The sequence below is a fragment of the Aspergillus ochraceoroseus genome (assembly GCF_002846915.1).
Source record: "Aspergillus ochraceoroseus IBT 24754 chromosome Unknown P175scaffold_5, whole genome shotgun sequence".
Taxonomy (NCBI): Eukaryota; Fungi; Ascomycota; class Eurotiomycetes; order Eurotiales; family Aspergillaceae; genus Aspergillus; species Aspergillus ochraceoroseus.
In genome coordinates, this window is record NW_024468480.1 from 653,062 (window position 1) to 676,568 (window position 23,507).

The 23,507-nt window shown below is 48.3% G+C and overlaps 12 protein-coding genes across 12 annotated transcripts; 6 read left to right on the top strand and 6 right to left on the bottom strand.

Moving 5' to 3' along the window:
• Positions 1-443: 443 nt before the first annotated feature.
• On the bottom strand, positions 444-1,216 carry P175DRAFT_0509895 (NPP1 family protein; the record flags this gene model as incomplete). Its single annotated transcript, XM_040898466.1, has 2 exons — positions 444-942; positions 996-1,216. 2 exons carry the CDS (start codon positions 1,214-1,216, stop codon positions 444-446), a joined length of 720 nt encoding a protein of 239 aa, XP_040751309.1.
• A 2,008-nt stretch (positions 1,217-3,224) lies between these two features.
• Positions 3,225-3,728, top strand: P175DRAFT_0532875 (uncharacterized protein; the record flags this gene model as incomplete). The annotated part of the gene is made up of 1 exon (XM_040900005.1): positions 3,225-3,728. One exon carries the CDS (start codon positions 3,225-3,227, stop codon positions 3,726-3,728), a length of 504 nt encoding a protein of 167 aa, XP_040751310.1.
• Positions 3,729-4,093: 365 nt separating this feature from the next.
• On the bottom strand, positions 4,094-5,496 carry P175DRAFT_0509897 (uncharacterized protein; the record flags this gene model as incomplete). The annotated part of the gene is made up of 6 exons (XM_040898467.1): positions 4,094-4,470; positions 4,496-4,552; positions 4,587-4,634; positions 4,692-5,076; positions 5,133-5,371; positions 5,478-5,496. The coding sequence occupies 6 exons, from the start codon at positions 5,494-5,496 to the stop codon at positions 4,094-4,096; spliced, it is 1,125 nt and encodes a 374-aa protein (XP_040751311.1).
• Positions 5,497-5,969: 473 nt separating this feature from the next.
• Positions 5,970-6,807, top strand: P175DRAFT_0502082 (Mpv17/PMP22 family protein). Its single transcript, XM_040897308.1, has 3 exons — positions 5,970-6,208; positions 6,266-6,433; positions 6,515-6,807. The coding sequence occupies exons 1-3, from the start codon at positions 5,996-5,998 to the stop codon at positions 6,665-6,667; spliced, it is 534 nt and encodes a 177-aa protein (XP_040751312.1). The 5' UTR covers positions 5,970-5,995; the 3' UTR covers positions 6,668-6,807.
• Positions 6,808-8,261: 1,454 nt separating this feature from the next.
• Positions 8,262-9,466, bottom strand: P175DRAFT_0439175 (putative UbiD family decarboxylase; the record flags this gene model as incomplete). Its single annotated transcript, XM_040893947.1, has 3 exons — positions 8,262-9,203; positions 9,271-9,356; positions 9,415-9,466. The coding sequence occupies 3 exons, from the start codon at positions 9,464-9,466 to the stop codon at positions 8,262-8,264; spliced, it is 1,080 nt and encodes a 359-aa protein (XP_040751313.1).
• A 1,120-nt stretch (positions 9,467-10,586) lies between these two features.
• On the top strand, positions 10,587-12,513 carry P175DRAFT_0502085 (purine-cytosine permease family protein). The gene has a single exon (XM_040897309.1). It carries the CDS (start codon positions 10,678-10,680, stop codon positions 12,277-12,279), a length of 1,602 nt encoding a protein of 533 aa, XP_040751314.1. The 5' UTR covers positions 10,587-10,677; the 3' UTR covers positions 12,280-12,513.
• Positions 12,514-13,199: 686 nt separating this feature from the next.
• P175DRAFT_0516966 (uncharacterized protein) lies at positions 13,200-15,090 on the bottom strand (the record flags this gene model as incomplete). The annotated part of the gene is made up of 5 exons (XM_040898947.1): positions 14,589-15,090; positions 13,965-14,532; positions 13,884-13,924; positions 13,577-13,801; positions 13,200-13,504 (listed from the first exon to the last, which is right to left on the bottom strand). Exons 1-5 carry the CDS (start codon positions 15,067-15,069, stop codon positions 13,200-13,202), a joined length of 1,620 nt encoding a protein of 539 aa, XP_040751315.1. The 5' UTR covers positions 15,070-15,090.
• A 618-nt stretch (positions 15,091-15,708) lies between these two features.
• On the top strand, positions 15,709-16,374 carry P175DRAFT_0532881 (uncharacterized protein; the record flags this gene model as incomplete). Its single annotated transcript, XM_040900006.1, has 3 exons — positions 15,709-16,001; positions 16,064-16,157; positions 16,213-16,374. 3 exons carry the CDS (start codon positions 15,709-15,711, stop codon positions 16,372-16,374), a joined length of 549 nt encoding a protein of 182 aa, XP_040751316.1.
• An 810-nt stretch (positions 16,375-17,184) lies between these two features.
• On the bottom strand, positions 17,185-18,208 carry P175DRAFT_0532882 (uncharacterized protein; the record flags this gene model as incomplete). Its single annotated transcript, XM_040900007.1, has 4 exons — positions 17,185-17,401; positions 17,465-17,502; positions 17,550-17,717; positions 17,906-18,208. The coding sequence occupies 4 exons, from the start codon at positions 18,206-18,208 to the stop codon at positions 17,185-17,187; spliced, it is 726 nt and encodes a 241-aa protein (XP_040751317.1).
• Positions 18,209-20,015: 1,807 nt separating this feature from the next.
• On the top strand, positions 20,016-20,983 carry P175DRAFT_0547930 (uncharacterized protein; the record flags this gene model as incomplete). The annotated part of the gene is made up of 2 exons (XM_040900417.1): positions 20,016-20,311; positions 20,401-20,983. 2 exons carry the CDS (start codon positions 20,016-20,018, stop codon positions 20,981-20,983), a joined length of 879 nt encoding a protein of 292 aa, XP_040751318.1.
• A 600-nt stretch (positions 20,984-21,583) lies between these two features.
• On the top strand, positions 21,584-21,799 carry P175DRAFT_0440239 (uncharacterized protein; the record flags this gene model as incomplete). Its single annotated transcript, XM_040894012.1, has 1 exon — positions 21,584-21,799. One exon carries the CDS (start codon positions 21,584-21,586, stop codon positions 21,797-21,799), a length of 216 nt encoding a protein of 71 aa, XP_040751319.1.
• Positions 21,800-21,859: 60 nt separating this feature from the next.
• On the bottom strand, positions 21,860-22,651 carry P175DRAFT_0439760 (serine/threonine protein kinase; the record flags this gene model as incomplete). Its single annotated transcript, XM_040893980.1, has 1 exon — positions 21,860-22,651. A coding segment is annotated over one exon (792 nt), but the record flags the coding sequence as incomplete, so codon positions are not given.
• Between the last annotated feature and the right edge of the window lie 856 nt (positions 22,652-23,507).

The window sequence follows — 23,507 nt, forward strand, 5'->3', positions numbered from 1 at the left end:
TGGAAGAGAATCCACTTGTATAGTTCTTCATGCAAGCCAGATATGCAAAATCTCAAAGCTGATTGATGGAGGAATTCGTGGAGTTTCCTACTTAACCAGTGAGGGTAGAGAGTTCTGTGGGCCACGTCTCGCTAGCAGGTCACGGGATGTCCCCGGCACCCATGTCTATAATGTCGAGCAACAAACAACAATACTGTATCAGGATGAAATGGTTGTCTGGTCACCTTTTTAGTAGGAAGCAAGGGAGTAGTCTGGTGTGGATACAGATACTTGGATTTATTGCAAGCAAGTGTAGCTATTAGTTGAGATATAACCGGCAGAAGTGCTTCTGTGTATAGCAGACAAAAAGAAACTAAACAAATCTCTGGAGGTATAAATACAAGACAGGCGTACATTCCCGGGCAACTAAGCCTCCCAATACCTTCCCTTCCGCCCATAGTACTCTACAAGGCAGCCTTGGCTAGATTGCCCTGGAACGTGGAGTCCTTGAATGGCACCGTGGCGGCACCAAAGTTGGCCTGTTCCAATCCCCTGCGCGCGGCAGGCGACATAGAGTCCCAGGCAATAAGAGGTAGATCCCGACCCAAGGTGTTGGTGAATTGCAACTCGTGGTTGGTGGGGAAGTTGGTGAAGTATTCAACCTTGGGGCGGTCTCCCTGGCGCTGGGGGTTGGTGGTTTTCTTGTACTTGCCATGACCGGAGGCCGCGCCGCCCAACAAGGTTGGGTTACGCACACTGGGGTTATTCACCCAGATAACAACGTTCTCCCAGTCGTGGCGGTGGGCACCCACCGACACACCGCTGTTGGGCATGTCCTTGGGCATGTACCAAGCGTACATAATGCCATAGCGGCCATTGTGCCAGCCACCGCGTACATAGGTCTGGCCCTTGGACTGGTCCCGGCAGCCGCCAGTGGAACTTCCGGTATCCTGGAGACCACCACTGCATTGCATGTTAGTTGAGTCGATTGAACCCCTTGGAGAGAGAGGACTTGCCTGGTACCGCCGTTGGAAGCAACAGCCGGGTAAGACTGGCAACCATGCGCAATATGCAAATACGGCTCGAACTTCTTGAAGGTGTTGCCGACTGCATTATGGGGAACAGTCTCACCCATAGGTTGGATAGAGTCGTGAGGCACCACGCCACGCTTATCCATGGGAGAGGCCTGCACGGCGACAAGTGCCGTCAAGATGGCTAGGAAAGTCTTGGGAAGCATTGTGAGGATTTATAGTAGCTGGAGGATAATCTTTGAATGTGGTTGTATTGACATGCTCGCTCAAACTCGAGGAACCAGGCTTCATTTATAGGACCTTCGAGGACCCTCGTGTGCTCTCTTAAAATTACAAAAAACTTGGCCAAGACCTCATAATGAGGATCTTCTTCTGGAATTTGTGTTCTACAGTGTATTCCCCTTCCACCACGATGGTATAGAGAAAGGCCGCTTTTGGCAGGTTGACAGCTGGAACTAATCCGACCAGTGTCTGAGAACATGCCTGACCCTGAAGAACGCCACCCAGCGGGACGTTGAAGTCTTAACAGGATGGATATCAAAAGTCAACCAACCATAGTTCCCTCTGCCCTTGTAGACTGCCCGGGGATATGTCGGTGAAATCGTGCGATTGGGGATTCCGTCTGGCGGATTCGAATAAATAGAGACACTTGCATTTCTTGGCTCCAGAGACTTTGGGCGATCCTCCTTCCTGGTTTCTTCATGCAATTTACCCTTTGTAGCTGGTTTATATCTGTCCCGAATACGACTATATATGACTGGTTCTCTTGGAACCGGCTGAAACACAACGTGAATCAATCTTGTTGGTTGAACTTGACGATGAATGCAACATACCTAGGTCTCATTGGCGGGACTTTGGAATTAAATAATCTCCTCCCATTGGAAGCACGCGTCAAGCAATGTAACTATCTCATACCCTGCATGGCAAGACCCGTGATCATGTCATATCAGGCTAGGACCAAGCGCCAAATCTGCTGTTTGATATCTCGGAAATTGACCTGCTACTGTGGGGGGATTGTTAACAAGATACTGGGATATTGGCACAAGACGTGTTCTACTCTTATGACTGGTTCACAGAATGCGCTCGACTTGGTAATGAATTCGCCCAAGTGTATCTGGTGCTGTTGCTCGATCCACAGTTTCTAGAGGTCCAGTTCAAAGAGCTGTGCACATATAACGTTTCACGTATTATAGATTGATCTGCGTGCCGCTTCTCTGGTTAATGAATTCAGGAGACCAGAAGACCGAGACATCCCAACAAGGCGAAAAATACGGCCTTGCTGTAAGTACGTACTATCTTCTTCTACCTACTCGTACACTGAACGCTCCAAATCCAAGGCCATTGACCGTGCGTGTGTTCACTGAATTGGACCAGAACAAGATTAAGGGGGGTGACTACCCACTGGAGCCAATCGAACTGAACCACTATACACGGCACGTGTGTGTATTCTCTACACTTTGATGGCATCGGCAGTTATTCTGTATATAGCATTAAGTCCCTGAACGTGAGACAGCCCGCTAAGCGATCATCACTAGTCATTCTACCAACCGAACGGTGCTAATAAAAGGCAGGTTCGTTTCGGATCTAGATTAGGAATCTGAGATCCCTGAACAACTGCAAATGTACTTGAAACAGGATATTAAACCACCCAAACTACATGGACTGATGGTGAGGACAGTATAGCACCACCATTTCTCTATTCGGTAGGGATGGTGAATCGTCGAAGGTTTCGAGTGGTTCTATCCTGCCCTGCTTCGCAAGAGGTGATTGATAGATATCCATCTTCGCGGACTTTGCTGAGCGAGGCGTAGAAAGACCCCATGAGTTCTCCTGGCTAACATTCTTCTCGGTTCCTGTGGTACTCAATCGCTCGAATTCTTGACTGGAAAATCAAGATTTGGGTTGACTGCTCCAATCCTTCTAGCGTATACATACGTATAGGTATAACTAGTCTAGATCCGAGCTGCGTCTAGAGAGTTGAGGTTCAATTACGGAGTAGTTGACTCACCTAATGAATGATTTCTGGTAGCATTGCAAGGGATCTAGGGATAACTTATTCCCTTTATAAATGCAAGGGCTCACATTCCAGGTTAAATTGCACGTACATACATACATATACATAATATATCAGTCAACTGAACCAACAGTTAACCATATAGCATAGACTATGCGCTAAAAATTCATCCACATTACCTAGGTATTTCTTCCCACGCCATGCGTGTTACCGCCATATCAATTACCCTCCTTTCCCTTATCGGCTCGATTTCAGCCCGAACTCTCGATGATCCAGATGAGTTCACGTCGCTCGGATGCCCCGCGACCACGAACGCAAACGCTTCCCCAGCAGAGCAGCTCGCAGCGTGGGAGGATTTCGCGGATCTTTTATACATTCGGAAAAGCCCACGAGATGCCCTGTTGAAATATGCTGCGGCCGGGTACATCAATCACGCGCCGCACGTCCCGGAGAGCGGACGCGACAACGCTATCGACTATCTGTCACGGAATAAAGGTTCGAATACCGTCCAACTACGGCATGTGTATATCGGCTTTGATAAGAATGGGACGACCTATGCGACTGCGCATTTCCAAGCTACACCCGAGAACGGGAATTCCTCAGCATCGGTGGATATCAGTCGGATGGTTGGGAGTTGCTTGGTTGAGCATTGGGAGGCTGGGCAGAAGATGGATCCAAGCGATAACCCGATTGCATACTTTTAGTCTAGATAGTTATTCCAATTGTGATTCTGTATCCCCGAGGTTGGATTTTCGTCTGCGGTGGTCCGACCTGTAGTCACGGGGAAAAGGCGTCTGAGTTGATTATTTAGGAATTAATAGCTCATCACTCCACAAAATAGACTACCAGTGCTTGACAGTTCTCTTAGTGTCAGACGATTTCATAAAGTGGCTGAGACAGACAAGGAGACATGATGATAGGAGCCAGCTTAAAGAACTTGGGATTGTGGGGGGGGGGAAACACTATCAATATTTGACAAGTTATTGACGTAGATAGACATTCGCCTTCATTTCTCTAGGCTTGCTTGATACTCCCTGGTGATAAAGTAGATATTGCTTCCCAATAGAACTCAGTCAAATGGCCAATACCTCTTGTACTCAGCTTTTTCCTCCTCAGTCTCTGCTAATTGCTCTAATATCTGGCATTTGACATTGTCAAGGGCAGCTTTGCAATCATCATATTGCGCATGCTCTATGAATCCTTTATCTGGCCACAGATCACCCAGACTCTCTTTCGCCTCTAAAACAAGATCGGTGCCTGCTACCGCCGCATCACTGTCTAGCTTAATCCGCTCGATATCTGCCTGAGAGAAGTCAAAGGGGGATGGGGTATTACTAGTAACACTAGGCAAGCTTGCCCACGAGTCCTTAAGATCAACTAGGAGTGATTGAAAGTGTGCCTCGCCATCTTCGTACATACGATGGGCAAGAAATATCAATCCATAGGCTGGTGTCTTTCGGAATTCAATTACTTGATATAAGGTCAAGTGTCTCGGGTTCAAGGCCATCCCAGTCAAGGAAGGCCGGATCTGGATTGTGATTGAATAGTGGCGAGATATGAACAAGACTGCCAATCAATAATACCTGTAATATTTTCAGGATTATCTGGGTCTACAAAGAAGTTATCATCATGTAGCTGCATGCAAAAAAATTAAACATCTCACATACATGGCCCCCTATTAATATCCAATAACTTCGATCGGGCCCCATCAAGCCAGTCTCGAGCTATAATAGGGCCAATAGTAAACCCAGAACTTTCAATGGTATTGCCGTCTTTCACATAGTAACTGCTATTACTATATTGTTGAACGTCTCCTGCATAGTATAAGCTGCCATAGTGCGAGAATGAAACACTCAGCCATTTCTTTTGGATTCGTGTTATAGCAAGAAGTACCTTGAGCTTCTGCGGAAGTTTCGTAGTGCCCCATACTTGAGAGAGTGGAACACTCTTGACTTTATCCATAATAATAAACTCAGCCCCAACAGGATGTGATTCTGCTTGTGAGTTCCATAAGTAAACTTGGGGCACTGGTGTATCCAGGACTTTTCTTGCCTGCCACATTATTTAGATGAATAATTCTAGTAATAGAGTTTCCAAGGTAGTCTTACAAAATCCATTGTAGCAACTTCACTAGCTGTAGTAAAGTGTGGAACACCAGCATTCGGATTTGGCACCTTAGAAACGACTTCTTGGCCATTATCCATGGTCATAAGGAATGTTTTATTAAACATGCCATCTGGGTATTTCTTAATAGAAATATATTGACCAGCGCCAACAGAATCTGCAGCGACGCGTGCGAGTTGGTTCAAGTCAAACCTAGTTTCTCGCATTTGCAGATTCTTCGCCTCTTCCACAATAAAGCGACCACGAGTGAATTAAAAAAATTCATCGCTGGAATTCCAATCTGTTCCTGATCAGTGATAGATTCAATCACGCTTGGATAGGGCTCTTACCAGTCTTAGAGGGGCGCATGTCGACGCCAGGAAGGCCAGGAGGCGATGATGAATCTTTGGACATTGAACGGCGGTATTGCTTCGAGATTTGTTTGAGATTTTGAATATCGCACCGGAGACGCGTCGAGAGCGGTCGGCACAGCACATGTTTCGTCAAGGTGAAAGTGCCGATGCTGCCCACAGTCCATGAAGCGCGTAGCACCCTATCATGTTCATGTCCGAGAGGTGAGAAAAGAAAAGGGTGGAGATGGATTTCTTGGGGATAAGCTTCAGGGCTGATGAGCCGTGTAATAATCATGCAGATGAAGTTGACGCAAGTTCTAGTTCTAGCCAGCTAGCCTAGGTCAAATGGACGTGTTCTTTGGGCGGGCTTACAGCTTCATCGTGGGTACATAGAATCTCTACCCACGCCGAGAGTTACTCCGTTCCGGGTTTCTATGTACCTATGATGAGCTTATCTCTACCCACGATGAGCTGCATCCCCGGTATCCCCAACCAAACCATATCCTAAATACACGATGTCATCCCCTGTGTGGACTGCAACCGTGCAAGCTAGTGCCCTGGCAGCTGTTTCTAATGGCATAGGGCAGATTATAACCAACCAACGGACCAAAGGAAAGGCCTCATCATCTATTAGTTTGTCAGCGCTGGTGCGCTTCATGATTGTTTCGGGGCTCTGTACCCCGCCCAACTACAAATTCCAACTGGCTCTTGAAAAGCACTTCCCGAGCGTGAGTCTCGTCGAATAACCCCGGAGAGGAAAGCTAAGCGGCTAATTCAAAACGTAGGATGTCGGCGCGAACGGCTCGATGGATAGAAAATCCATTATCAATACCGTGATTAAACTGGCGATTGATCAAACCGTAGCGTTGGTTCTGAATTGCGTGTTTTATATTGTTGGCATGTGTGTATTGGAGGGGAACAGTTATGCCCAGATCAAAGCAGCATTAAAACAGGTATACCCTTCTTTTCTTTTCTTTCTCGTTCTTCTTCTGCTTCTTCTGCTTTTAATCGGGTGCTGAGAATACTGGTTTCAGGGTCTCGGGCCTATGATCCGTGCATCATACAAATTTTGGCCGGCTGTGACCCTTTTAAACTTAGTTGCTGTCCCTGTTGAGCAGAGAACGCTGGTCGGTAACATTGCAGGCTTCTTCTGGGGTATTTATGTTAGCTTTAGCGATTTCGCATGATTGTTTTGCTATTGGATACCTTCTTGGCTCTGGTTCGGTCCTATTTACATGCCGGACATTTCAAGCCCAGAGAAGAAAGTAGAACGCTTCGGATGAAAGAAGATAATTTATCCAACCTAATTAAAACTGTCCACACGAGGCGCTCGGCTTTACTAATCTATTTCGAGCTGTAAGGCTTTGTCGAAAAGCCAAGAGTACAGCATTACTGGAGAGTATGTGAATGGTATCGAAATTAGGCCAACAGAATTGAGGCTCTGGAATCAAATCCGGGACGGGACGAGATATCAAACCCTGGTATGGCCGGCCCACTTCAGCCTCATTTGCGCTCTGGGCGTGGGGGCTTTCTTTACAGCGCATCGCTAGATCGGCGACAGGCTACCTAAGTATACAAACTACAAAGGTACTGGAATGCGTCAAAAGTGGAGCATTACAGATGCAACCCTTAGGAAGAATCAGCCCACATATAGTAAGCAGCACAATACGGAGTACTCCGTAGTAATGGGGCGAATAATCCGTGAGTACCAGACTACCGATCAGGGGCTCGATGCAAGTAATGAGCCCGTATGGAGTTTCCACTAGCACTATGCATTGCTTGTTACATATGTGTCTGTGCCTACCTAGCCTAGGTAGGTAGAGTCTGTGATGATAACCGTCACTTTCAGCTACTTGACTGAGAGATATTAATGATGAATGATAGTAGAATAAAATCAGGCTCAGGAAACGAACATGATACCTAGGTATGATTACCTATACTCCGTACTCCGTATTCCTCGATATCTTTATTATTTCGATTTAAAAGTGTATGCCATTGTATGGCCAATCGTGGGAGAAGAGCTTATCTTGACGTCCCACACCCAAAAAAAGAAAAGAGAATGACCGCGGCACAAGGCAAGCTCCGCCGCTAACTATGGAGTACATACATACATACACTAAACAGTTGGGTTGCTGGACTGTACGGAGGATTCTGTTATCTATCAATACCCTAGCGACCTATTATAGTATAGCTTAATGGAGGCTAGAGGCACCGGGGCGCATATACTGTAGGTATACAAAGTTATTGCGCGTATTATCGCTATGGCCAGATTATTTCAACAGAGAAAGGGTCGTTAGTCAATTTCCAAGACCACAAATTAACCGGGTTAGATAGAGCACTGCAATCAAGTGGAATAGCTGCATGCACGAGGTTGACGGCCGGCATCCGGAGTACTCCGTAGGATGATTTTCGACCGCCAATCGCGCTACTGCTCCAGGGCCAGGAAGGTACCTGGTGGCACGATCGTGTCTCAAGTTAATCTGGCGGAAATCGAGATGTTGAACGTGGGAAAGAATGTGACCAAGACCAGATCGCTCTGGTAGCAGATGGTCCAGTTCTTTCCCCCGGGTATACTATACTAATATGTACAGAGTATAGTCTGTGTGACTGAATATAATACAGTATAATCTAGCAACTAAAACTAATCTATTACTACATAGCGTTATTTACAAAGTAGGCATGGCATGTACGCCAGCGAGGTAACAGAAGAAAATTCCCATATAGCCTCCTCCAAGTCCAAGAAATTACTTACATAAACATCATCAGGGTCTTGTTCTCTGTTTAATCTGACACAGCAAGGGCTGCGGGACTGTGACTGGCACTTGACGTCGAGCCAGCATGAGCCGTTTCCGAGGTTTCAGAAATATAGAATTGTTTGTGTTCCCAGATTTGCAACGGATCGCTTCTGATGTGTTCTTGACTCTCCGTCCGATCGATACCGCTGCGCAACTGGCTGCGCTCCGTGCGAAGGTTCGACATCGGAAAGGTGCTTCCATTAGGGTAGGCGTAGGCGTAGGCATTGGCACTGGTTTTGCCGCTGCGCGATAGGAAATCACGGGCGTTGAGTAGGCGACGGACGAGGGGCCAACATTGTGGGATGTTTGCGACAAGAACCGCGGTGCCGGCTTCTCGCACGTACCAAGCAATCCACTGGGCACCATAGGGATGGTGCAAACTGTAGTATTTAGACAAGCAGCCGCAGAAAATCACGAAAATACCAAGCGAGAAAATGCCGCACAGCGTAACCTTTTTCCAGATCGAGAGTCGCGCTTGGATGAGAAGCGGGAGCGGAATACCCATCATCAGCAAATCGGTGGTGACGTTGGCTGACAAAACCAGAATCAGATGATCCGTATAGACGGAGCAGTTCATGGATGTTGCTGGGATCGCCCAGTAGTGGTGAAAAGGACGACACCAAACTACAAAGAAACAGATCTGGATCAACAGGTAGGAGAACGCGGTGATGACGCTGATAATCAGCACAAGGCGGCGATGGAGCTCTAACCCTGTTGTGATGCTTTTGTACAACAGCAACAAGCAAGCCTTGCTACCCCAGACTGTCGCTAGAAACATCTGCTCCGTGATAATCACCCACTTGCTACCCAGCACTCGGTCTGCGATTGACGGTGGGCCGATTTCATCTAGAGGCGTTCCCAGTGGGATTTCGTTGGCTCCCAGTCTCCCAACAGTGACCAATCCTGCGGTCATGATACAGAAAGCCACCTGAAGTTGATCGCCGCGGGTTAATATCAGCGTCACAGAGCATCCCGGCTAGGAGAAGTGAACGTACCAATACCCCGACCATGATCGCATCCTCCCACTGGAGCCGCTTGGGCGACCCCAACTGGAGAACTCGCGCCGCCAAACGCATGATAACTGCGGAGAGTTGCTAATCAGCATGTTTAGCGTTCTTCGACTTGAAGGGGCTCCGTACTGATAGTTCCAACCACCGCTACCCACACGTAAAATTCATTTTCGGAAGACATGAGATGGGTTGTCGAGGTAGAAGTCACTTGCGACAATCTTGTTTCCCAAGAACCAGGGTGACTAACTTACCGGGAGAGGGGAGGGTTACTGATAATCCCTTGTGGACTTCCCTGTGCTCCCGACATTATTATTAACGAAGTTCCAGGACAGATTAACTTCTACTCAGAAAGACCTTGTTCCGGTCAGAGGGCTCATATAAGAGATCCAGTGAAAAAACGTGGCTTGGACACTGGCCCTGCCAATAATACCTTGGGACCCAACGATAACCCCTTACACCCCGCTTCACATTCGTTCTATCAAGGGCCCCATATCTAGTCAAGGGGAAAAAAAAAAGAAAAACAGGCTTAAATTGCTTGGAATGGTTGTGCGCGTATCCGCGTGTGCGTGCGTGCGTCCAGTGATGTCCCCGTATTAGAGACGAAATTGGGGGGATCTCTTCGCGAAATGTTTAACCTAGATTTCCACCACCTGGCATGGTCCACTTTTTGCCCAATGCAGCAAATAGTCTCAGGAGCCCGAGTTCCGCTCGAGTTTATATGAAGAGATAAGTGGAATGTCCGGTGCACCAGTAACATAACATGGCAAGGTACCGAAAACTGGGCGTGTCGAATCGAGTATTATTTCCGAGATCCAAGGAAAACAACAGTAAAGGGTAGTAGAATGAATGAATGAAATGAAGTAACTGGGATCTTAATACTTCCTAATCAATTAGTTCCAAGTAGATGATGAGGATGAGGATGAGGATGAGGATGAGGATGGGATGAAGATGAGTTGGTGATTACTAAGTCGCTTTTGTTTTTGTTTACCTAATCTAATCACCTGATGGCTTTGCCTAATTGGGAAGGTGTCAACATACTCAAATATTAGTTAACTAATTAGGAGGTATTCCGTATACTAATTGCTCCTCAAGAAACCACCAATTGGCTAAATATGCCGCTTATCGGGCCCCAGCGCCCTAGATGCCTCTAACACCAGGCTAAGCACATTTCTAAACCCGAAACGTGTTGGTGGTCCGACGCAGATAACCAAAGAAGCTTTTCTTCCTTGTTTCCAAATCGCTTCGGTGGCTTCCGATGCAGAGTGGTCAAGGCAGGAATCGGAATGTAACATTGGGGTTTTGCTTATTCTCGTTGGAAGAACAGATAATAAACATGGCTGTCTCCCTGTCAAGGAGGGAAGTTTTCACACCGTTTGTTAGCGTCGCAATATCATGTCGGACCGTGAAGAGAATTCCTTCTCCGCTAAGGATGTCGAGGCCGCAGTGGTTTCTAGGGAGGCCACGGTTGAAAGACGCCACAATGGGACCGAGAACGGCTCCATCGATGAGATTGCCCACAAGCATCGTATCCTGAATTCCATCCCCGTCCTCAAGAAGCTGAACGATGCAGAGAAATGGATGGATCGTGCTCTGGGTGGGGATGAATTGTTCGAGACACAGGGAATCGACAGAATTACGGATGACCAGAAGAGGCCTCCGTCCATCTGGAATGCCCTGATGATCTGGTCGTCGGTCACAATGCACGTTGGGACAATCCCACTAGGTGTCCTGGGTGCTGAATATGGGTTGTCGTTTAGTGGTGCTATGTCCGCAGCGACTGTGGGTATTTGTCTTGGTGCCCTCTGCCCTGCCTTTACGGCGATATTAGGTCCGCAGTTGGGCCTGCGACAAATTGCGACATCGCGATATTCTTTTGGATTCTGGGGCGCTAAGCTGTGCTCTGTCTTGAACGTTATTGTCGGAGCCGGTTTCGCTGTGGTCAATACCGTTGTGGTCGGCCAAATTTTGGCAGCTGTCTCCGACTATACAATGTCCATTGTCGTAGGATGCGTGATTATTGCCATTATCTCCTACGTGCTTTCCTTCTTTGGGTTCCGCCTCATCCATACCTTTGAAAAGTACTCCTGGATTGCCGCCTTCATCCTGTTCATTGTCTTATACGCCCAGGCGACTCCAAAGGCGCGGCCTTTTGATACCCCAGGGTTTGATACCGGACTTGCGCTGAGTGGAGAATGGCTGTCCTTTATGGCCCTACAATTTTCTAGTGCTTCTGGCTGGTGTTCCATGGCCTCGGATTACTCCTGCAATTACCCTAGTAGCGTTAGCAAATTGAAGATCTCTATTATGACCTGGTTGGGACTTGTCCTGCCCACGTGCTTTACCACCTACCTGGGGATCATCCTCGGCCAGGCCGCTACTCTGAACGCATACCCTCCATACGCTCAAGCCTATACCGATCACGGACTCGGTGGACTCCTTTTTGAGGCTTGGCGACCGGTCGGATGGGCCAAGTTTGCCTGCGTTATCGCCTCTCTCAGTGTCTGTGGGAACAATATTGCTGTGAACTACTCATCAGGTCTCTCGCTCCAGCTGCTCGGAGACTATTTCCACGCCGTGCCGCGTTTCATCTGGTCGTTTCTCGTCGCGTTAGTCGTTGCCCTCCTCGCTATTATTGGCCGCCAGTCTCTCTCGACAATTGTTTCCAACTTTGTATCCTTGTTGGGCTACTGGACAGTCTCGTACACGATCATCCTCCTGATAGAACACGTGTGGTTCCGCCATCGGCGCGACTACCACCTAGCGGCTTGGGACAAGCCTAGCGATCTCCCTATCGGGGCTGCAGCTGTTTTTACCTTACTTGCTTCATACCTTGGAGGGGGTGTCCCCGGCATGGCTCAAGTCTGGTATATTGGTCCCATTGCTGCAAAGTTTGGGCCCTACGGAGGTGACGTGGGTATTTTCATGAGCTTTGCTATCACTCTCCTGCTTTACCCACCCGCTCGCTATTTGGAGAGGAAGTATACCGGTCGCTAGGAAACGACCGGACTCGCTCTCGCGTAGCACTGGGTACTTCTGCGTTCGGTCTATCATTCCGCCTGGGTTTGTGACACTATCCTCTTCCAGGACCAGCCCCCGAAAGCTCTGCCGCTACGGAGTACAGATCGATAAAATCGGATAGACCCACCAATGTTGAATAATTTGAATTTAGCATCTCCTAATGTAGCAAACTAATCGATTAATTTGAACATACCTAATTATAGGGCGGGTGTTTCGCTTGAGACCTACCGTTGGTTTAATCGAGGACATATCAAGCGTACGGTCAACTAACTAGTTAACTAACTAGATAGTAGTAACTAACGAGGAAGGACTTTGTACTACTAGTACATACCAAGTACCTCACTTTGAAAAATTAAAAAAAAAAAAAAAAAAAAAAAAAAGGAGGGGGGGGGGGGGTGAAGCTATCCAAAACCTCCACGCCAGGAGAGCTCCAGTTACATGGGATTTACCTGTATGCCCGTGCAGGATCAATAGCGAATTTTGCCCTACTCCACTGAGTCCACTCATCCCAGACAGCGACAAATCGCATCATGTCTAGGCGAGCGCACTACGGAGATCTCTCGGAAGGATCAAGTGGAGAGACCACCGATATACCTACCTATCTAGGTACGTAGTACTACTAGTAATTAAGAACAGATGCTAGTTATAAAGTTGACGATTCAAGGTACCAGTAACTCTTGGAACAGCCCAAGATATTCAGTACTAGTCCCTGATGATTCGTTAAATAATTCCGGCAGGACAGCGACCCGCGCAGGTAAATCTTGGTAACTGCGTAATCATGGTTGGCGTTATTCTGGCTGATTAAAAAAAGAAGAAGTTGAAGAAAGTGATCCTTCAAATCATAAAAGGCCTTGAGTGCTAGTTACAGCGCATTAGGTAAACTCATCTTCATGGGTTCATTCCATCCCTATCCCCATCCCGTTCAGTATCTCATACAGCGCCCACGCTCCAGGATCAGGCAACGCCCTGTCCTCTCCAACGTAGGTAGCCCGCCCGAATTTTGGTTTGAGAAATCTTGTCCCTTCTGCCTTTTCCTTGGCTACTTGCAAGGCAGCATGAAAGTCCCCCGTCTGCGTAAAGGTTTCTGTAAACGGTAGTAATACGTCCATTACCGTCCGATCCCCCTCGCGTGCACTTGTATGGGCCTTCAATGCCTCAACGGCCCTCGTCAAAGCAGCCGCAAATGTGGCAGCCGTAGGCGCTTGTGCGGAATCTCGCAGCTCTGATAGGAGAGCAGAAAGCAGGATGCCGAAGATGGCGCCGAGCGTGCCACCCATGTCGTCGATGGCATCGATGGCAGAGAAGAGGAAGGAGATGATCGAGCCACGGTGTTGGATGTCCGAATCGAGTTGACGGAGGATGGCTTCGCAAGCGCCTTTAACGGCTTCTCCACAATCTCCGTCGCCCATTACCATATCCCAGTGGGTTAACTTGGGCTCAGCGTCTATGGCGGCTTCGCATCCCTTGCGAATCATACGGTCAAGAAGGAGTGGATCAACTGAATCCGTTAGCGAGAGATTTCAACCTTGGAGTGAGCATGCACCTTACCTTTCATATCCTCATCATCAGGGATAGTTGACCTCGGCGACACGCCTTCGATTTTCGTACACCCATTCGCTGTCTTGAGCGTAAGTCGTCCAGGTGAAGATTTTGGCCAGGACGGCGCTGTCGTCGGCGCATCAAGGAGATCCAGCAGTTCTGATACCGGGGCATTGATGGTCCTGCTGGCTACAGAAAGATTGCACAAAGACACCGAGAATCCAGGCGCGTTAAGAGAAGTCTCAAACGCACCACTAAATATTCTCACAGGAAGAATACCCCATTTCTCTTCCAGCTGAACGAGGACCTCATCGGTCAACGCACCCAATTCCAGGTTTGATAACCCTCCATAGTTATTGATGAGCAGGACAACCTCATCCTCTTTATTCAGGAAGTCGACAAATGCACGCTCAGCATCGTTGGAATCACAAAGAAGGTCGAGGCACCGGTTTACTACATCTTCAACCGCAGGGAATGGCGAGATCTTCATCTGTGCTGGCTCATTATGGATACCCGCGCCAATTGCACATATATCATCACCGAGACGCTCATGATTTTGGCGTCCAGGTACGTGGCAATGGTCGAGTGCGGAGCCGATGGAGACCAGAGCCGCATTGACAGCCGTACCAAGTTCGACACAGCGCTCAAAGCTGTACCGTTTCCCTGCTGCCGCGCAGACTATTTTCATAGCTGTGATCCTCTAAGCAGCCACGGATGGAAATGGAAGGGAAGAACGAAGCACTCACTGATGACATGTCCCGGCATTCCCCTCCTTCCTACTGTCTCGCACTTGCTTCTGCCGATACTCACATCGTCTGTTCCATACAGAATCGCAATGGGGCCGAGTCCATTTGCCTTGGCCTTCTCAGCAGCAAGTCCAAAATGCAGCTTGTCACCGGTATAGTTTGTGATCAGGAAAATGGTCCCAGCGTTGCTCCTCGTAGCATCCACGGCCGCCAGAACCTGCTTGGTGCTGGGGCTCGCAAAAATGTCCCCACATACTGCAGCAGCCAGGAGACCACTGCCTACGAAGCCGGACCAGCTTGGCTCGTGGCCCGACCCGCCACCTGAGATAACGGAGACGGTCGAGGCATCATGCGACGGGTCATAAATCACACGCTCAGAGGATATCCAGTCCAAATGCGGGTTGGCCCTTACAAGTGCGGAGAGATAGCGGGGTACGAGAGATGTCGCTGAAGCGGAGGGGAAGTAGTGTTTCGAAGACATTTTGCAGAAAGCGAAACTATCTGTGTGACCATAAGCTGTGCCTTCCTATAAGCTGGCGATCTCTGAGACCCGTTTATAAGTTTTCGGTTGAGGCTTGCAAGTCGGAGGGACTCCGGGATTCCATCTGTATAAGCGAGAGCGACTCCGCAGTTGGGAGAAACAAAGAGAAGCGTGCAGATGGCGTCGGGCAGCTCGGGATGACCTTTTTGATCAAGCCGGACGGAAGTCCGCTGGCTTATTTCCCAAAATCCAAGCCACGGATTGGGGTTACTAGTGATCTCCTGGGCTTTTCTATGGCGACATGCATGCTTGGTGATGGTGTGTTGAGGCCTGTATAGAGTTTTGAACTTCTCAGCTCTTTGGGCACAAGTAAGCGCTCAACTTAACCCAAGAAGAGCTTCAATATTAGATTGGTTTATTGACAATCCCTTCGGCGACTCTGTGCTCGTCATCTCGTACAAGAGTCTAACTCCATAACTTCATTATCTCCTGCTCCGTGTGCAGGGGACGAACTGAGCCCTAGTATGTATACTCTACTCCCTATAACCTTGTAAGATTTGGCTGCAATATCTGTCTGGTCTTGGGTTCTTTGATCCGAGAACTATCTCCAGAGATTGCTGATCTGGGAATTCGTCAACGATGGCATTCAGAATTGCCAGAAGCTTGGTGAAGACTAAGTATAGTCTGCGCACTGCTTCATCTTTACCCACATTGTCTTATGCTAGTTATGCTTCCGTACGCCGAAACGAAGGGCCTCGTTGGAATCAGTGGATGTGGGTTGCGCGAACCAATCTCGCGAGATATTCCCATCTAATGGCGTGGGGGGAGGAGGGCAGCGAGGGGGCTCGGGAGCTAAAAGCGCTGCTAAAGCTGCACTGGTTCGATGGCAAAGAGCTTGGCTTCCCAGACCAAGATACTTCAGCAGCAAAGAGGTTTGTCAATTCCAAATTGCATGGTTATGGTGGTGCCCAGGTCTTGAGCTAACCACCGATAGACACTTCCGGGAAATCAGCCAATCCAATGAATATGCGAACAAGCTACACCCCAACGTTTTCCTGGTGATTGACGGGTGGAGCGTTGCCTCCTACGTAGAGCCGGATTTTCACCCCAGCTTTAATCAAAATGCTCCCGGGTGACTTTCAGGGACATGTCATGGCTGTGGACGCTAGCTTTGACCCCGATATTCCGAATGACCGCGCAGAGGAGTCCCCAGGTTTTGACGGCCAGATGTGCATCATGGGAAACTTGATCTGGAGCGAACTGTATCCAATGCTAATGCTGCACTGTACATCTTTGGAGGACTGATGGCCGTAGCAGAAGGTGTACACCGGGCCGATAGTGCCAACCCAACAGGCCATTTGGGCGGAACACAATATAATAAAAGCACAGATGATAGAGTCGTTCCTTGATTATTTGAAGCAGAAAAATCCAGAAATGGCCGAAAAGGCCGAAAAGGCGCAAGAATACATAAAGCAGCACAAGATATAAACAGGAGATACACACAGAACATCGCACAGCAAATCCCACTCCAATACAATGTTAATAGAGTGTATTAATGCTGGAGCCTCATAGTATTCTACTAACAACAGTCTACTCTTTCCGTATTAGAATCACTGCAGTGTTCGCGCCATAGCAATAATATCTATCTCGACTAGCCTCGGCCTTGTATCTTAATTGATAGCCTGGAGGTTGACACTTACTCCCCCGAATAGTATAGCTAGAAGCTTCGTGCTAAAGTTTTCTATAGTATAGGTTTATGCTGAACTATGTATCTTACAGTTATTCTAAGCCCTAGCGGTAGAAAGAGGCGAAGAATCTATCTCTTCACTAATTCAATGTAATTAGATTAGTTTTCAGAACAGAAAACTGGAGAGCTTTCACAGGACAAGCGGTTGGTTCGGAATGACTTTGAAAGTCAGCAGAAGATGAGAGTTTCGATCACAAACTCCTAACTAGCCTAGAAAGTAGAAGTACTATACACCATTATTGCTAATATGCTATTACTCAGTGCAAAGAACATGTTCAATCAACACTACAGCCGTATGCGGTGGCGGTCCGCTGTAGTAAGACAACTGAATGCCCGTTGTGCGATACGCGGAGGGGATGGGGCGAGCATCATTCCTGTGGTACGGTCTTGAGGATGATGCTCACAACAATTATGGCGAGCTTAAGGATGCGTTCCCTTACAAGGACGTTCCACGGACCATAGGTTTTCATGTAAAGAAAGCTGTTTGGACCGATGGCCCGTTTACCAGATACTCGCGAGAGCTGGTGGTATATCGGTCCAAGGTCAGCCACACTTGGTGACGATCTTGTGAGAAAAATAATTCGACTATAATGCCGGGTTAGAACAGGCTAGGGATGCTCTATAATGTTGATCTGGGGAAGTACTTACTGGCCATTCAGGTCTAGAAGACACAACTCCTCCTTTTCCTACAGGAAGTCACGAACTTGGTACCCGGATGCATAGTTTAATGCACATTTGACCACCTCAACTTCCGAGCCATTTCTGCCGCCTCCTGCATGCATATATAGTGCTTGGCTTTTGTTTCAATGATGGCAAGGACATCATTCCCACGAACTGCCCTCGTCCGCGCGGTAAAGTCGGTCTTGGCAAAGATGGCTCGGAAATGGAGGTGGTCAAATGCCTATTGATTGAACTTTGTGTCCGGGTACCAAGCTTGTGACTTCCTGTGGGAAAAGGAGGAGTGCAGTCTGGATAGTAATCTCATCGTGATACACCAAGCCAGGCTTCGAGCTTTCTTTAGAATGCTCGCTCTCGGGGGGCGCGGTGGAGCTGTGTTTTGCGGCCCCTCCAGCGGATCGAGTCGCGCACACGCCGAGGAATCAATTGGCGCTTGGGGGGCTTGTCGACGTGGATGCTGCCCTGTATCTCCCTGGTGGCTCTGAACCCATCCGACCAGTCTGGGTCTTCCCTGAGCAATGTCCCTACCCATGTGCATTCATCCACAACTTTCAGATACTTCTGAAAGTCTGTGGCTTGCTCTACCAGTGCCGCTGCTGACCCCATTCTGTGTCCAGTCCTATAACAGGACGCTCGTCTGCGGGTGGAGGTCCCTGAGCAGGACGTATTGCTTTTGGGTAATTTTTGATCCGGAGCCAGGTAGCCGGGGGCCATATCATGAATTCTGGCATTTTCAAGGCCTGCTGACTGAAGCATCCTCTGTAGTTTGGTTGTCGTAGTCGGGATGTTGAAGTTTGGAATCGCTAATTTCTCGGGGTCGATCTTGAGGTTCTTTTCCTTTCTCGTCTTGTCTGTTTTGGGCGTCTCTCACTGCTTCGGCCGCTGGTTGGATGTCGCCATGTCGCTCAGTGTTTGTATGGAGATGTGAGAATGATCCGCTTGCTTGAGAGTGTTGTTTTGTGGACCAAAATAATACATACTGTATCAGCTAGAAATGGAAAACTCTACAACTTTACGGACCATGAAAACCGCGACGACGCCATTGAAAAATGCCTGAGCTATATGGCAAGCACACCGATCGGAGATACAAGTCTCAGGACAGTTGAAGGATCTCTGGGGAATCTCTTCGCATGCTCTCTGGTTTACGGCTGATTATCCTTGTTGACGATGATGGACATTTATCTGGATTTCTTGATTGGGAGTCTGCAGGCTGGTACCCTGAATCCTGGGAATTCACAACAGCCATGCGGTTCGGTAAAGGTAGTTGGTGGTTTCAAGTGGCCTCTTGGATGGGGGGCGATCAATACATACTCCGAGGAGCTAGCTTCTGATGTTGCCTTGAATTCACTGACGGTCGACTCCTACATAGCTATGTAGATGGAACCCGCTGTATCTAAAAATGATATATCATGCTTGTTGAACCAAAACATTATTCCCCTTTATAGTTAGGGGTCTATCCATGGACCGGAGCAGGTAAATGGGAGTTAGAGTCTAGACTGTCGATGCGGATGGAGTAGGTTGGATCCCGCTACTAGTTTGACCAGCTGCATAAAATTGCAGGAACGAGAACCTGATTCCCAATCAATCTCTCTGGTAGTGTGACATGCAGCCAATGAAGCCACTGCTGATAAGCACAGCTGAAACATAGGTACCTGGATTGAATGTAATATATGGCATCCCTGCAGCGCCTAAGGATCTGGCGCGATTCTTGATTGCACTTGTTGCATTCAACACCACCCACCACTCTGGAGCGTGTCCGGATGCAAAATATTTTAAGTCAAGGCAGTGTCTTCAAAATGCCAGGGGGCCTTTAAGACAGCGCTGTATGTTCCTGGGCTTTTATGCTTGCTGCTCGCGAATTGAATAATTTGACATGTCGAAAATTTTCATTTTACATGCATTTGGCAGCGGGCCCGGGGAACGTGCAATACTTTCCGCACCCCTTTTCGTGGTGGCTCTTGCAGCTTTAGTTAAAGTGACCCCCCGCTTGATCGCTTGATAAGGTTAATTGTGGGCCTTTCCGTTAGTTCCCGCACCTTTTGAGGGTCTTTTTGCCGCCGAGGTTCTTCAGAGGGGAAAGAAGCGAAATGTTTGTGTTCGGGGGATTAGTAACTTTGTACTGCAGGGCTTGGTTTGCCTGGGGACCTCCTATTCTTAGCAAACCCAATGCATTTCTATATCTCTCCTGGAGAATCCACCCTATCAGCTCTAGTCAGCGCTAGAACGCCCCAGCACTATGAGCGCCCAAGACTTTCTTTGTCTGCATCCCACCTGTCGTCGGGGGTGAGGGAAAATCCAGTCTTGCCATTCAAGTTTTCTCCTCTTTTGGCCACTTGATCCCCTCAGAGCTTCTAACACATCTCATCTTCTTTGCGGTAGCTTGTTTCCCGCCATGACGGGTTTCAGAACTCGTCGAGCCCAGTGCTTCCAGCTGAAGTCTGCTGTGCAGGTGGCTGGAGTGTTGATGGGGCTTGTTTGGCTACTCAACCTCTTTGCTAAGTACCGTGCGTCGCATATTGTGATGATAACTATTCCTTGGTGGATATATAAGCTAACCAGCAGAAACCCGATAGCAAATGCCAAGAATAATCAACCTCTACCCACAGTCGGCAAGGTAATGATGATATATGGAGGTAATAATACCCTCTACGAGAGGGCCATCGAGACCCATCAGGAACATAGTCGCCGACTGGGGTATCCGTTGTTCATCTTGCAGCGGGAGATTCTCGACGGCGTATGGAACAAATATGCTATTCTTCTTTCGGTGCTATTGCAAGAACTGGCAAAGCCGTCAGACCAACGACTACAATGGCTATTGTGAGTGTAGCCAGCCCTGCTAGAGATTGTGTTCGCATCAACCTAGCGATGAACTTGTAAACAAGTCTAACCTAAGAACCACTCAACAGTTGGTTCGACAGCGACACAGTAGTCATGAACCCGCACATGAAACTCGAGACCTTCCTACCGCCCGTTGAGGCTGACCACGTCCACCTACTCCTCACCAAAGACTGGAATGGAATGAACAACGGCGTCTTCCCGATTCGTGTGCATCCGTGGTCTGTCCAGCTTCTCTCTGCCGCGCTCGCCTACCCCGTTGTGAAGCCAGAGGTGTTCCTCTTCTGGCCTGACCAGTCAGCACTCGCCAACGTCCTGAACGAGAACGAACACTTCGCCCGGTCAGTGGTGTACTGTCCGCTGCGATGGTTCAATGCCTACATGAGATCACCGGACGGCGAATCACTCAATCCGGACTCGCCCGCAGAACTCCAGTTCCACCCTGGAGACCTCCTTGTTCACTTCCCTGGCACTCCCCGTGATCATCTCGCGGAAACATTAGGCCCATATTTGGCCATCGCGGAGGCGCATCGAGCCGAATGGGAGCCCACAGCAGAGAACACTGGATATCCGGAGGAGACGGTGAATTTCTGGAGGAAGCAGAGTAGTATGCCCTCGAATGTTGACAGTACACATTGGCGGGGTGAAAATTAGCAATCTACGCCGGAGATGATATATATGACATGACATATATGTCACTCTATTACAACTACTACAGGATCAACCTGTTCCTATCAATCGCAAAATATACGTGTATTATAGCGACTATCTATCATCTATGTCTGTTTCAATCTCATTTAATGAATTAACATAAGAGCTGTATATAGCAATAAGAGTATAAAGATATATCCCATAAGAATTATAAGCAGTATATCTATAGCTCCCACCTATAACGACGAGAGTTAATTCTTCACAGTAGAACAGGCTAGCCTGATCGTAAAATTATATCCCTTTTCAGGTTTCGTCTTGTGCTACCTGAGGTTATATAGGCATGGTTTTTGCAGAGACGGGCGGTGGAAGAGGGGTAATATAAATATATCAATCAAATGACTCAGTCGAATCTTTTTTTTTTTTTTTTTTTTTTTCCCTATTTCTTGGTTCACCAAAGAAACAATCGTGCGTTCACAAGAACCAAAACCTGTCCGCATCTCAGTACCGTGGCTTGAACAGAACAGTACGTCTGCATGTTGAAAAAAAAAAAAAACGATACGAGTTAGCTTACCGGGTTTCTGACATAGTGGTGTTTTCCTGAAGATGTGCAAAATGCACGTAACTACCACGCGATATTCCAAATGCCCGCCGTGTTGCATTAAGGTGAGGTACATCCTGGTTACGGGTGGGTGTCCGGTCTATGCGGCAACCGGACGAGAATGCAAAAATCCAAAGGAAGTGAACCTCGGGCAAACGACTACTCGGAGCGAGTGCCCAAACCACAGAGACGAGGGATTCGCGGAGCCTGATACTCGATAAAGTCAAGGTTATATTTCCCTAAACAGGTGGCTGAGCTCTGAACAAAAAGGATGGGCCGCACTATAACCGACACTCTCCTTCAATCGTTAAAAGGCAGTCGTGGATAGCTTCAGCCGAAACCACCACCTGCTGCTGCTGCTGCTGCTGCTGCTGCCAACATCGCATGATAAGAGCTCCGCAGACAAGAGCGGATACATCGGGGAATTGCTGAGCTTCATAAAGTCTCTCGACCTCGTTGCTTGCTACCTCCTCATATGGATAAGAGCCCGTCATTATGAAATAAATCAATGACCCTAGACTGAATAGATCATCACTGAATACTGGCGGAACATCCCAATCGTAACCGGGCTGTCGAAATCTTGTTGCCGGAGTAGCTGATGGATCGGAGCCCCCCAATGAAGCCCCGCCGAAGTCCGCGATCCTTAAATTGAGGTGTAAATCCAAGAGAAAGTTCCTCGGCAAAAGATCACAGTGTACAACGTTAAGACTGTGAAGCATCATGAGTGCTTCCGCAGCCTGTCTCCCCCACCGGAGACGAAGCTGAAGGGTTATATTACCGTGGTTCTGTTGAATGTATTCCTTGAGATTTCCGTTGGCCAAATATTCCATGGTCAGACAGCACGTTGCATCTTCCCAGTGGATTAACTTGGGTACGCGTGGATGTTCCCCAATCATGGAATATATTCGAGCTTCGAGACGCATGTTCCGGCGATGGTCCTGCTCTTCCGGTGGGCAGTATGGATTCGGAATGGGGGTCTTCATGACAGCGCCAGAGGGCAACAGTTCGAGAATTGCTGTCCCCCCCCAGGCTAACACCTTTCCTTTGGTGACATATATGACTTCTCCGTAATTGGGCGGGCGACAGCGACCGTCGGAAACGCAGATGTAAGTAATACTCTGGGGGTATCTAGGCGATTGAACATTCTACCCCAGAATGAAGAAGAAGAAGAAGAACAACACCAACAACAACAACGGTAAGACACGAGTCTATACGAGTTGAGCTAAACTTACATACATCTCCGGGTCCTACTTTGACCAGTCTACCGGTGTGTTCTAGCGCCTCCCTTCGTGATTGTCGCTGCGAGAAATTGCCAGGAACCGGGGAAAATATCCGGAGACTATTGAAAGTCGACAAAAGGAGACCGAAAAGGGTCGACCAAAGCGGCAGGAGAAGAGAACGGATTCCGAACATGATTGAGTAAAGTAAGCGTGAAATACCAAGTCGCAGAGCTGGAGAGATATTTTAAAAAGACATGGATGGATCCGCGGCCCGTAGGCCTGGTGGCGTGTGAAAAGGGTTGAGGTCAGTTCTGTGCTGCTGCTGCTGCTGCTGCCACTCAATTCGAAACTGACAGTCTCAGAAATATGCTTGATGCTGATTGCGGCTAAACTGAGTCTGGCTACGCGGTATACTAGCAAGGAGCTACGAGGCTTGATATGCAAACATCCCTGGCTGAATATGCGAACTGTTGTAAGATCAGGAAAGGCCACGTCAGCCGGAGGGCCTTGGCAGCTGAAGATGATTACCTGGGGATGTCTTAGGTACGGAGTATAACTATCTACGGATTATATGCCATTGCATTAGATCTAGACTAGTCCTTTCTGCACACTAGGTACCTAGAGGCTAGTACGGAGTACAGTGTACACTATAAATACTTGAGCGCGGATCACTCCTGAAAGACGACCCTGATCCATGAACTAAACTTGT

What these genes read in the sequence shown, in the direction of transcription:
- P175DRAFT_0502082 (XM_040897308.1), top strand. Translation starts at nt 5,996, where the DNA reads ATGTCATCCCCTGTGTGGACTGCAACCGTGCAAGCTAGTGCCCTGGCA. An exon ending in TTGAAAAGCACTTCCCGAGC is followed by an intron (nt 6,209 to 6,265) that starts GTGAGTCTCGTC and finishes TTCAAAACGTAG; the next exon opens with GATGTCGGCGCGAACGGCTC. An exon ending in TCAAAGCAGCATTAAAACAG is followed by an intron (nt 6,434 to 6,514) that starts GTATACCCTTCT and finishes TACTGGTTTCAG; the next exon opens with GGTCTCGGGCCTATGATCCG.
- P175DRAFT_0502085 (XM_040897309.1), top strand. Translation starts at nt 10,678, where the DNA reads ATGTCGGACCGTGAAGAGAATTCCTTCTCCGCTAAGGATGTCGAGGCC.